This window comes from Rhinopithecus bieti, unplaced genomic scaffold (genome assembly GCF_001698545.2).
Source record: "Rhinopithecus bieti isolate Rb0 unplaced genomic scaffold, ASM169854v2 scaffold_9615, whole genome shotgun sequence".
NCBI lineage: Eukaryota > Metazoa > Chordata > Mammalia > Primates > Cercopithecidae > Rhinopithecus > Rhinopithecus bieti.
The window spans coordinates 2340767-2354839 of NW_016806325.1; the positions used below are offsets into that span (position 1 = coordinate 2340767).

At 39.4% G+C, this 14073-nt stretch overlaps 1 protein-coding gene across 3 annotated transcripts in view; it reads left to right on the forward strand.

Moving 5' to 3' along the window:
* PDE7B (phosphodiesterase 7B) overlaps positions 1-14073 on the forward strand; it is a 344591-nt gene that overhangs the window by 318735 nt on the left and 11783 nt on the right. For all 3 annotated transcript variants that reach the window (XM_017875484.1, XM_017875483.1, XM_017875482.1), the window contains 3 exons: positions 1959-2050; positions 7164-7308; positions 9296-9392. In XM_017875484.1, coding sequence (XP_017730973.1) covers positions 1959-2050; positions 7164-7308; positions 9296-9392 — 334 coding nt within the window. The remainder of the gene's footprint in view (positions 1-1958; positions 2051-7163; positions 7309-9295; positions 9393-14073) is intronic.

Consider the following 14073-nt stretch of genomic DNA (forward strand, 5'->3'; position numbering starts at 1 on the left):
GGTAAAATACATGTAATATAAAATTTACCATCTTAGGCCAGGCACAGTGGCTCACGCCTGTAATCCCAGCACTTTCGGAGGCCGAGGTGGGCGGATCACGAGGTCAAGAGATCGAGACCATCCTGGCTAACACAGCAAACCCCATCTCTACTAAAAAATACAAAACAAAATTAGCCAGGCGTGGTGGCAGGCGCCTGTAGTACCAGCTACTCAGGAGGCTGACATAGGAGAATGGCGTGAACCCAGGAGGCAGAGCTTGCAGTGAGCCGAGATCGCGCCACTGCACTCCAGCCCTGGCAACAGAGCGAGACTCTGTCTCAAAAAAAAAAAATTACCATCTTAACCATTTTGAAGTGTGCAATTCAGTGGTATTAAGTACATTCATAATGTGCAATCATCACCACCACCCATCTCTAGAACTCTTTTCATCTTGCAAAACTAAACCCTGTGCCCATTTAAAAATAATTCCCTGTTCCTCCCTCCCCTTAGTCCTTGGCAACTACCCATTCTACTTTCTGTCTCTAAGACTGTGGCTGCTCTAGGTACCTTATATGTATGAAATTATACACCGTCTCTCACTTTTTATTGAATGTTATTTTCTTAGTCCATTTTCTGTTGCTTATAACAGAATACCTGAAACTGAGTAATTTACAAGGAAGCAAAATTTATTTCTTACAGTTATAGAGGCTGAGAAGGTCAAGATAGAGGGAGTTGCATCTTGGTGAGAGTCTTCTTGCTAGTGGAGACTCTGTGCAGAGTCCTGAGGCATCTCAGAGCATCACACAGAGAGGGGGCTGAGCATGCTAAAGTGTTAGCTCAAGTCTCTCTTCCTCTCTTATAAAGCTACCACTTTATCTTCCATGATAATCCATGAATAGTTTACTCCACAATCCAATCACCTCTGAAAGGCCCCTACTCTCAATACTGTCACATTGTGGATTAAGTTTCAGCATGTGTTTTGGAGGGGACATTCAAACCACAGCAACTATCCTCTTATGTTTTGTAAGATTATAACCACTCTTGAAACAAAATGGAGGCTGAATGAACAAATAAAATATTGCCTGATGTCAAGAGGAGTTCTATTCTGTATCTGTGAAGTCAGTGGTAAGGACATAATGTTTGCCAATTAGAACAAAACACAATCGAGTGTAAGAAATATTCATCATTTAAATGGTTAATTGTTCAGATAAAAAGCATATTTAAAATAACAGGTCAAGGGAGAGATTGAATATAACACAGGTTCCCTCAAGGACAGCAATGTTAAGATAATTGAGCAAGGAAGCAATTGTAGATTCCAACTCACGGATTTAATCAGATAAATGCCAAGGTGCTGGTCACAAAGATTACCGGCAGAGCTGCCTGCAAGATAATGGTTCTCAAACCTTAGTGTACATATGAATGTATTACCACAAGCCTATCAAATCAGAACCATAATGACTGCGACTCAGGAGTCTGAATGTGTCACCAGCTACCCTGGTGGTTTGGTCTTAGGAGGTTCTTAGTGTTAAGAAATGATGGTCAGTGCAGTAGATTAGACCAGAGACTGTGAGGTTTGCCTCCATTCAGTTTGCTAGTATAATCTTGGATTATGTTATGACTATAGTGCCATGGTATCCATCACTACCTGTTTCATTTTCTTTCATTTAGCATGGCCTGACTGAGCTATTTAAAGAGGGGCAGAGGCAGGAGTGAATGATGCTGGAAATAGATCCTTATTCAACCCTGCAGCAGAGGGTCAGCCGCGGGCCCTGCTGTTCTCCCATCATCATCATAGCCTTGAGACTAGACCTCATGGTTGTTTTATCTTGTGGGTTTTGTTTTTTTTCTTCCTGGTCTGCCTCTGTGTCATCAGGTATAAACTGGGGGGAAAATGCTGGCATCCGTGGAGCTGTATTCAGCATGAAAGATCAGTATCTGGCTTCCCTCTCGTTTATAACTCTTACTTTCTTTCTTTCTAGAATATGTCTGTCCTGGAGAATCACCACTGGCGATCTACAATTGGCATGCTTCGAGAATCAAGGCTTCTTGCTCACTTGCCAAAGGAAATGACGTAAGTGCTGCCGAGATGAAACATACTGATGTGCACACAGTAAAGATAAGCCACTTTCTCTAGGGCAGGCTTGGGACCCTTTGCGTGAATGGCAGAGAGCCAGCCGGCTGTGCTTCCTGCCTGCACTGAGCTGTCTATCAGAGGAGATTTGGTGTCAGTTACAGCAACCCAGAAACCAAAATCTCTCTGTGTGCTTTCAAAGGGCCTTGCACAGTCAATGACCTACAGTCAGGAAAAGGGATAATAAACAGCTCTCAGTTTTCACACGCTTCAGCATCAGTGCTCGGCTTTGCCAAATTCCCGTCCTTTAGTTTAGCAAAATTGTCCTCCCATGTAGATCCAAATAATAAATATTTATCAAGAAGGAACCCAGGCATTCTCAAGCTAGAGTTCAAAAAAGTATTTTTTGTAATTGCCAGTCTTAGCAAAAATAGAAGTCAGAAATTATTTTCTAAAATGTCTTTTGCTAAGTAATTGAAATGGCCCTAGCAGTTTTTTCACCAATTAATTTACCTTATGTCTCTTGCACTTTAAACAGAAGGGGAGACACTCGTTTTCTGGTTCACTATTTGATAGCCATGGTATGTAGGCTGAGTCCCACTAAATCCGAGGCCATTGCTTCGTTTTCCTGCTGGCCCCAAGTTAGCTGCTAATACTGGCTTCCAAGGCCGCCATTAATTCTGATCTGTTTAATGAACACGTGCAGAGCCCAAGAAACTTAGGTGAAAAGAGGACATAGATTGCTGTACCCTTCTTCAAGACAGGCACATAAATTGAGGTCAAGGACCAAGTGGTGTCTCCCAACTGAACAAGCAGTATACTCTGGGTTGTGGATTGATTCCTGGCCCTCTGATTTGATCTCATGCTGTTTCCTAGCACCCAGAGAAATGTGAAATTTGCAGGAGGAATTTCAGTTCTGATAAATTGTTACTCCCTGAAACTAAATAAAACCAGCTCTCGTGCATGGAATAAAAACTTATGCCTTTTGCTAAAATAATAAATTGCAAAGATTGGAAGAATTAAATGTAAAAGAACTAAAACTAGAGCAAGAAATCAAGTGAGAAGAAGAGAAAAGAGGAGGTAAGGGGAGAGACAGATAAAGAAGAAAGGAGGAGAAGGAAAGGAAGAATAGTGAGAACAGGAAAGAAGAAAATGCAAGAGAAAGGGGAAAGGACTCTTGGGTGACCAGGCTTCTCCCAGTCAGTACGTGCATTCATCCTGTTACTCAACTAATATTTCTTTCCTGAAATATTCATTTCATGTCTATGGATTCCATTGAAAAAAATATTTTTATGTGTCTTTGTGGAACACAGTGTTATAAATTGCTTTTGCCAGAAGAATAATTGTTATACAATAGTATATGTGAAAACTTTATAACAAAAGTCATTATCATAATCATTATTATTCCTTCTATCACAGGTAAATGATTTAATGTCATTTTCTGATTTTAAAAGTTGGGCAGGTTAATTATAAAAGTAAGGAAAAGTCAGGAAAGTGTTAGTTTGAACTATGTGAAGTTGCTCTTTTAAGGGCCAAAACAGGAGATTTTAGCACTTTCATTGATTCAGCTTGATATGAAAGAGAAAACTGAAATTACTAGTAATTCTGCCATCCAGGGATAGTTCACGTTAACCTGGCTAGTTTATTTTTGTTTAGTCTTTTTTCAAAACAAATTTCTTTTAACAAAATATGGTTATTTGGGGAACTTATTTTACAGTTTATGTCCTGAAATCTTTTATTTACTATAAAGACTTTTTTTCCAAATCATTAAACCTGCTACATAAATTAAAATTATTTTATCAGTCATGTGGCATTATTGTATACAACTACTGCCTTTCATTTGGAATTTAAATGGTTTCCAATATCCCAAACTTTGATACTCTGTTTTCTCAGGAAGTATTTGTAGATAAAACTTGTTGGTCAGAAAGGTCTGAATTTTTAAGTTTCTTGTATATTATTCAATTGTTCTTCTAAAAGGCTGCATCTACCTGTATTCCCACTGATGGATTATAAGAAAATGTACCAATGTACCATCACCAAAACTGAGTTTTATCTTTATTATCTTTTAAAATATTTGCAAATTTGACATTTTGTATGTATATATATATACGCACAAATACATATATAGAGAGAGAAAGTAGTTTTCATTAAATTAGTATGCATCCTTTACTTGCAACCAAGATTGAAATTTTTCATATATTTGCTGATCATTGCTATTTCTTTAGAGAACAGATTTCTATATTTGGTCTCTTCCTATTTTCCTATCAGTGTTATACATTTGTTGGAACTCTTTGTATATTAACTACAGCAACCATTTGTTACATGTGGTAAATATTACTTGAAGTTTTTAGTTTGCCTTTTGATTCATGAAACATTTCACCTAATTAAAATTTTATTTTCCAATTATAAATTTAATAAGTATTCATATTTTCAAAGAATTCATATAATTTTGAGAAGTATAAAGAAGAAAATTTAAGAATCAACCATAATCCCATTATAGATCTTTCCAATTTATTTTCTATGACCATAGAGATCATGCTTTACATGCTTTGCATTTCATTTTCAGCATTAAAAAGATGACATTTTTCAATGTCAGTTAATATAGCTGTACATACTTCATAATTGCACAGTATGAGTGTACCATTGTTTATTTCACTAATCTCGTTATAAATTGTGATTTTTTTCCCCAAAGAATGCTTCATTATCATAAACAATAATAGAATAAGCATCTTTGTAACATATCTTTACTAATTATATCTTTACTAACATGTTAATGTTAATTTGTAGATGGACTGTTGGTCAAATTATTTATGTTCGTCAAATGCTTTTTCCACTAATTCCTAAATTACCCTCCAGAAACATAGTACTAATTTGTACTCCCTAACAAAGAATGAGGGGAACCATTTTTCTGATACCATTGACAGCATTGGGTATTACAGTCTTTCGATAATTCAGCAAATTACTTAGCAATTACTTTTAATCCTCACCAATAAAAATGGGAGAAATAATATCACCTAGTGGTTTTAATTTGCTTTCTGCTATACTAATATTTAATATCCCTTTATTTTTTGAGATATTTTGTATTTCTCTTGTGAATTTTCTGTTTTATATAATTGTTTTTATGTTCAGAACTGGATTAAAGATGTATATATGGCTTAAAACAAAATGTTCATGGTGAAACTATAAAGCTTTTAGAATATAATGTAGGGAAATTTTCATCAGAGTTGGGAAAATTTCTTAAAGAGGAGAAAAAACTAGCCATAAATAAAAAGATTTATAGATTAAACTACATTAATAATTAAGATTTCCTGGTGGCATTGTGGGTCATGCCTGTAATCCTAGCACTTTGGGAGGTGGAGATGGGAGGATCACTTGAGGCCAGGAGTTGGAGACCAGCCTGGTCAACACAGTGAAACTCCCATCTCTATTTATAAATTTTAAAATAAAAATTATAAAAATTAAGACTTCATCAATAGACATCATAAAGACAGCTAAAAGTCAAACCACAGACACAATATTTGCAACACATAGCTGACAAAGGACCAGTATTTAAAATATGTAAAGAATTTCAGAATCAAAAGAAAAGACAACTTAACAGAACAATAGACAAAAACTAGAGTAGAAACTTCACAAAAGAAGAAGTACAAATGGCCAATAAACACATGAAAATATGTCTAGCCTCATTAGTAAACAAGAAAATTCATATTAAAACTACAGTGAGTTGCATGACATGTCCATCAAACTGGCAAAAAATGTAAAGGGTAAGAATGTAGAACAATGAGAATCTCATCTGCTACTGTTGGGAGTGCAAATTTATACCATCATTTTGGAAATAATTGACATTAGCTAGTAAATTGAAGGTAAACATACCCCGTCATCCAATTATTGCATTCCTGAATATAAACCCTAGGGTGACTTCTGCACATGCATAACTGGAAGTATATAATTATATTTACTGTGGCTTTTTTCATAGTAGCCAAACACTAGAAAAAACTCAAGTGACCATGAAAAGTAGAATGGATAATGGAATGGATTTCATTATCAATGGAATTTTACAGAGTGGTGTACACTATAACAAAAGAGGATAAACTATAGCCTATACATCAATGTGAAGGAATTTCAAAAACATAATGTTTAGCTAAAGAAGTCAGTCATTGGTACATACCACATAACTTAAAGTTCAAAAGCAGTTATTGTGTGGTTTAGAGATGCACTCACAGGTGGTAAAATCCTAAGTAGCAAGAAAATTATTAAAACAAAGAACAAGAAAGTGGTTACTTCCGGGCTTGAAAGGAAAGGGGATGTGATGAAAGAGGCAATGTGACCTCTGGGGTACTGGCAGGTAGTGTTCTTGACCTGAGTGGTGATTACAAGGTGTTCATTTTCTATTTATTCATTAAACTATATATGTATTCCCTATGCACTCTACTTAAATATATTTTATTTTTAAAGGTAAATTTTATAAATATTTATAGATCTTTCCTTTATTACTTTTTATATGTGAGGTAAAGCTCTAACTTGCTTTATCTTTCTAAGATATCCCATTTTCTCTATATCATTTGTTGACTAATATATCTCTTGCCCACTGGTTTTGTAACATTGTCTTAATTAGTTATTGTTTTTGAAGTTCCAGAATCTCTGGTCTATGTATTGTGTTCCATTGATGGATCTTTCCATCCCATAGTACCATTTACTATTATTCTCTTCATTTTTACTACTATTGTTATGCCCTTTTCTCTCTCCATGCACATCTTCACGTATGAACCCTAAAAACACACCACAGACCTCATGATTCCACTAGTCTTTTGTGTCCTCCCTAAAGCATGCATTTCTATTTGGCTTTCAGGTTTTTTCACCCATAGGAATGTCTACACTACCACAACTTCGTTTTTCAAGGTTTCAATCACTTTATACGGTTCTTGGCATGCCTCCTGTCCAAGGACGGAACTGGTGGGTGAGAGACTTGCTCTTAGGCAGTGAAAGACTGGCACATTGTGTAATAAACAGAATCAAAGGCAGAAATTAGATTACAAGCCACCTGACGATGAAATCAATCACCCTCATCAAAGGGATTTGCTGTGTGTGTTTTTCTCTTTCATTCTTGTGGATGCAGACAGGATATTGAACAGCAGCTGGGCTCCTTGATCTTGGCAACAGACATCAACAGGCAGAATGAATTTTTGACCAGATTGAAAGCTCACCTCCACAATAAAGACTTAAGACTGGAGGACGCACACGACAGGCACTTTATGCTTCAGGTAAACAAAACAATAAAAGTCATTCTTTTGTTGAGTAAAACACTCAGCTGTGCTACAGTGAGCTATGATTGCACCACTGCACTCCAGCCTGGGTGACAGAGTGAGATCCTGTCTCTAAAAAAACACAAAACAACAAAAATCCACTCAGGGCCATGATCAATAATTTTAGCACATTTGAGAAGGAGTTATCTCCGATGGTATGAGTTAGAGCAGTGACCTATTTTAGTAAAGGCTTTGAAATGCATGAAAGTTATAAGTGGTTCCCAACCAAGCAAAATCTGGGTTTTAGGTCAACAAGTTGATAATATCTCATTTTTCTTGTTCAGTAACTCATTTATCACAGAGTAATCCTGCTGGATGGCTGCATGCAGTAAAGGTCTACCACATTTTGTGGCTTGGTATAAAATCAGCTACTGTGATACCCATGCAATTTTAACAATCTGTTTCTGAAACACAAAAGCATATTATATTAACTACAGTACATACAAAAATTGAAAGACAAGTGGCCTCCCTTCACCTTAAACCTATTTAACTTGATTTCCTTTTACTATCTGAACTTCTGTTTTCATCTGGGTCTTAAACATGTTTATCTGGTCTTATTTTTAGGCAGCAAAAAATAAAGTCGAACTGAATTGAATTACATTGGGTCAAGTCCATTCCTGTTTTACTCCATGGCAAGAAGCCATTTGTGACATGACAAATTACATCAGGGCAGAGTGGACATCACAAATAAAAATGTGGCCTGGTATCCAAACCAGAACCTTCTTTCTTGATCTTCCATTTTCTCTTGTCTTCCTTTTCTTTTGGCTCAAAAAACAGTGAATGGACCCCAGACTCATCTAGATAGAGGAGATAGAGCTACACCTGGAGACTGAATCATGCAGTTTTGTTCCAGGCTTTCATGCTACCCTCTGTAGCTGTCCACAGTGCTTCATCCTTGCCAGGGAATACCATACTCCCAGCTGTAGAACTATGACTCCTTCCTTATTTCTTTCCAAACTAGGCTTCTAGTCCCTGAATGCCACAAGGATCAGCCAGGTGTCTGATTGGAGTGACTAAAGCCAAGTTGTGAATAGCTGAAAGATTTGTCCTTGAACACTTGCATTTCAAAAGGAAGTCTTGCTAACTCAAATGCATTCCTTAAGGCAGAGGCTGGAGGAGGCTTCTCTGACACTTACCTACTTCAACATGTACTGGTACCCCCACTAACCAGGAAACAAATATAAGCAACTAAATTTGAAAGTTGATATGATCCGAGGCTCTTCCAGACTCCAGCATTGCTCTCTGTTCTGTGATCCCAAGGAATTGGGTCAAACCAATGAACACTGCTGGTCTCTTGGTAGCAGGTGGTGGTTAAAAGGGATAATCTCCTTCTCTGGGAATTCAAGGTAACTCTGGTAGGGTCATCATTACTGACAAAAAGCTGGCATCCCAGATCCAGACCAGTGTGAGGCAAGCCAAGAAGGCCCTAATTTAGCTGTGCAAACAAAGCATTCCTAGGTTTGATATGACTTCGTTCCCTGACTGGCAGTCTGAGTTTACACATGCAGACATAAATGCCAACACGCATAATTTAAGTGATGTATGGAGTTCGTCAGTGTGGCTACTGTGAGAGTGAGGTCCAGATGATCTCACTTGAGCCTGGCCAGGGACCCTGCAACCTCCCTGCCTGCAGGAGGTGGGACTACAGAAGGAGCCAGGCCATGGCTTTCCTTGGCCTGCCCACCCAAGTCTCTTCCAGCAAGCTACATGTCCTTGGACTGTGGCTCTTCTCTCCTCACTGCTATAAAGCCAGCATTCTCAATGCAGGCTTTGTATAGTGGTGAATAAGTGCAGTTTCCTGAAGAAGCATGTCGGGGAGGTACTCTGTAAATATGGGCCTGGTACTGTGAGCAGACTGAACAGCCTGATAGTCCCTTTGGCTTGGGGTGCTTTGCAACTGAAGGAGGATCCTCTGACAATCTCTCCCTGCCCTGTCATTTCTCAGATCGCCTTGAAGTGTGCCGACATTTGTAATCCTTGTAGAATCTGGGAGATGAGCAAGCAGTGGAGTGAAAGGGTCTGTGAAGAATTCTACAGGCAAGGTTAGTAGTGATCCAACAGTTGAGATTTCATTGCCCTGTCTTCTTTTAGGCATTTATCCTAATAAAACAGGAAATGGCTGATCTATCATGATATTTGTTCTTTCATCAACTCTTGTTATCCTAACCTTTCTCTTTAACTCTCTTGGAACTAATCCAACGCTTTTTTGGAAAAAGTTAAAAATAAATAACATTGATGTATTGACTTACTACAGAAACAGGTAGTAATGAGGCAAAATAAAAATGAGCAAAAGTGGGACATTGATTATAAATGGCTCTCCTCTGTGGATATAAGAATGTGTGGGACAGTTTGATTTTGACTTTGACTTTCATTTTAATGAGCTAAGTGCAGCCTAAAGGCTAAATGTCGTTTGAGGTCAATGTTTTCCACTCTGACAGAAGAACTTAGACCCCTTTTGTATTCTTTCTCCTTGCTTTCTTAAAAAAAAAAATTAATGATGAAATTGGACACAGCTGACCAAAAAGTGAGTTCTTCCTTTCAAATATAGTTTCAACAGTGAGGTAGAAGGATTTTGCTGTGAAAAGACAAGTGGCTCTGAACTAGGGTATAATTTTTTAAAGATTAACCTCATTCAGAAATAAAGCAATGAATTAGCAAGCAGGATCTTGATGTTGGGTGGGGTATCAGCCTTTAAATACAGCCTTGTTTCTTCAGGCTGGGTTTCAATGTGCAGGATGTTTGTTCAGGCATCAGCAGTGCCCTCATGCTAGTGACAGAATCAGGTTTGAGAGGCTGAGAACAAATAAAGCTTGAAGTGTCCCACATACCAGCTCTGTGGGGAGGTCAAATAGCAACAGTGAGCCTTTTGGAGAAGGCACCATTGACAGATGCGTCAATAACATCGTGATGGCCCCAAAGACAGAAGAAGAATTGATTGAGCTCATGTGGGGCCAGAAGGCTCTGCTCACTGTATCTTTCTCTCAGAATAAAAGGGCTCATGTAACTCCTACAACTCTGTATATAATTTCACTTGAATTGAGTATAAGTGGTTAGAAATGAAAATATCAGGTTGCCCTTAAATAAAATCTCCAAGGAGGGTAAAACAAAAGGAAATATGATGAAATTGGAGCTAGGGGGCTTTAAATTGGATATAATCAATACTTTCTTTACTGTTTGATATGTTAAATATTGAAATACCATAGTGAGAGAGGGGCTAAGATCTCTGGCCTTGCAAATCAAACAATGAGACAGAGGAAAGAGTCTACTCTAGCCCACTTGGTTTTGACTCAATCATGTCCAGCATGATTAAAGTGCACAAGTCAGCATCGACTGCAGTGTAAACCTTTTGTTTTCTCATCCTGCACCTTATTTGGATTCTGAGCACCTTGGGGCAGGACCATGTCACTTAGGTAGATAGTAAGGCCCATAGTGCCAGTAAATCAAAGTTGTCAACTAAGTACAGTAAATGGTATCAACCAAGAAATGTAACCTATAAAATTTCTTTTCTCAGGCCTGGCACAGTGGCTCACGCCTGTAATCCCAGCACTTTGGGAGGCTGAGGCAGGCGGATCACCTGAGGTCAGGAGCTTGAAACCAGCCCAGCCAAATGGTGAAACCCAGTCTCTACTAAAAATACAAAAATCAGCCAGGTGTGGTGGCACCCACCTGTAGTCCCGACTACTCAGGAGACTGAAATAAAAGAATTGCTTGAACCCAGGAGGGCGGAGGTTGCAGTGAGCCGAGATCATGCCACTGCACTTCAGCCTGGGTGAGAGAGCAAGACTCTGTCTCCAAAAAAAAAAAAAAAAAAAAAAAAAGTCATCTTTTCTCAACGCTTATGGCGCTCACCGGTAAATATGACCGCATCCAACATAACAGGAGAAACCTAAAACATTTTGTGAGGCTGATCACTAAAAGCAGGCTTTCATATACCTTCCTTTGGCATGTTTCCTGGCAGAAGAAGAATAGAAAGAGTAGATCTAGTCCTTTTTATCTAATAGCCTTATGGTCTAGTAGAAATTCTGCTTGTTTTAAGAGAAGATTATAGGCTGGACGCGGTGGCTCACGCCTGTAATCCCAGCACTTTGGGAGGCCGAGGCAGGCGGATCACGAGGTCAGCAGATCGAGACCATCGTGGCTAACACGGTGAAACCCCGTCTCTACTAAAAATCCAAAAAAAAAAATTAGCTGGGCATGGTGGCAGGGGCCTGTAGTCCCAGCTACTTGGGAGGCTGAGGCAGGAGAATGACATCAACCGGGAGGCAGAGCTTGCAGTGAGCTGACTTCACGCCACTGCACTTCAGCCTGGGTGACAGAGCGAGACTCTGTCTCAAAAAAAAAAAAGAGAAGATTAGATTCCCTGGTCATCCAAACTGCCTGTCCTCCCTACTGAATTATTATTGTTTTAATTCTATAAGGATGATTTGTGTCATTTTGATTAATCTTTCAGTTTAAGATTTGGACTCAAATCTCAGCTCATTCCAGCCTGCTCTTGGTGGGCAGGCTTCCACAGACTACTAACAGTCCTGGACAAAGTATCTGTAATGTGATTCATGATGTTAAGCAAAGGAAAACTTAAAATCAAGGCTGAAGACACAGGGGGAAAGGAAAACAAGATCCCATGAATTAGAAAAACTGTTATATTCTCAAAACAGAGATTAGGATTCCAAATACCATATACCTCCCTCCTCGTCCCCAAAAAACCTTAAAAAAATTAGACTTTGTCCTCTTGTGACTACAGATTGATATCATCTCAAACAACTAGTTTCCCAGAACCTTTTATTGAATGTCTGCTTCCAGCTTCGTCTAGTCCTCAGCAAAACTGATTGTCCTATGTACAAAACCCCACTGGAGATATTATGAAGAATACAAAGAACTACAGGTAGTCTATGCTTTGTACTCTCAAAGTACTAATTAGTATAGTTTCTACAGGAAAGAAACTATGCAAATTTCCCCTTTATATTCTCTACATTGGTTAGCAAAGTGTCTGAAACATAAGCGTGTTGAATAAATGAATGAATAAATGATCTAATTGGAAAACCTCTAATGATAGAGGTCACAGGAGAAGATCCAGTACCTTGAAAGGTAGGATCTGAGCTCAGTATTGAGTGATGTGCATTATTCTATACTTTCCAATATGGTAACAACAAGACACATGTGACTGGTTAAATTTAAATTTAATAAATAAAAAATAGAGTTCCTCAGTCTTGTTGATCATATTTCAAGGGGCTACCACAGTGGGCAATGTAGAGAACATCTCCATAATTGCAGCAAATCCCACCGGACAGCACTGGTCTAGATAGAATGGAATGGAAACCACTGAGGCAGGGATGCACCCTGCCTTGTAGACCCGCTCAGTCTCATAGAAGAATGAAAGGATTGTGGAGGCCCCTGGACACCAGGCTACAATAGAGAACATGACAATGGGCATCATCTCAAAAAGTGCATTTAGGGCAATGTATATAGTTGAAGTGGAAGAAGAATTGGAAGAAGAAATCTAGCTAAGAAGCAACAACTAAGAATAAATTATCAACACACCAGACCAGGTTAAAGCAGAGTGAAAGGGGGCAAAAAAAGGTCGTCTAAGAGGGAGAAACAGGATGTGAAACAAGATTTAAGAGGAAGAAACAAGCAGGGAGGTAGCAGGGTCCGCAGCCAGGCTCAGATGAGATGGAGGGTGAAGGGAAGGGAGAAGTAAAAGACAACTCCTCCAAGTGTCACACTTGACTGAAAAATCACTATTAACAGAAATATGGAGGTGAGGAGTGGAACTGGCTTTAGAAGAGTTTGTCTTAATATTATATGCTGTCCTGGCCTGCCCTCAGAAGGCTATGATCATCTGGAGTTGAAGAGTTAGGGTGGCCAGACTGCCCTGAACCACTCAGGTTAAGCCCGAATGATTTCCTCACTTCAGCCTTGAGGATTACCAGGGACAAGAAACGCCATGAGGCAGACTCCAGTCTTAAAATGACAGAACTGTGGCCTCGGGAGGGCTTCAGCTCAATGGTTAAGCGCAGACACTTTGAAACCAAACTTCCTAGGCTGGAATCCAGGCTCCCCACTTTACTACTGGTGTGACCTACTGGCAACATACTGGGTCAGTATACTTAACCTTCCCTGTGTCTCAGTTTCTTCATCTGTAAAAGGGGGATTAGAAGGTTATTATTCGGATTAAATTAACATATGCCTGGGAGGGGGGCTCACATCTGTAATCCCAATGCTTTTGGAGGCTGAAGCAGGAGGATTACTTGAAGCCAGGAGTTTGAATCCAGCCTGGGGAACATAGAGAGATCCTTTCTCTATTTAAAAAAAAATGAACAGGCCGGGCGCGGTGGCTCAAGCCTGTAATCCCAGCACTTTGGGAGGCCGAGACGGGCAGATCACGAGGTCAGGAGATCGAGACCATCCTGGCTAACACGGTGAAACCCCGTCTCTACTAAAAAATACAAAAAACTAGCCGGGCGAGGTGGCGGGCGCCTGTAGTCCCAGCTACTCGGGAGGCTGAGGCAGGAGAATGGCGTAAACCCGGGAGGCGAAGCTTGCAGTGAGCTGAGATCCGGCCACTGCACTCTAGCCTGGGCGACAGAGCCAGACTCCGTCTCAAAAAAAAAAAGAATGGTGCCTGGGTCCACAGTGGGTATTTCATAAACATTTGTTGAAGAAGTGAATGAGCCAGAGTTGGAATGCAAGATGAAACATTTTGCCAGTCCTGCGACAAGCAGT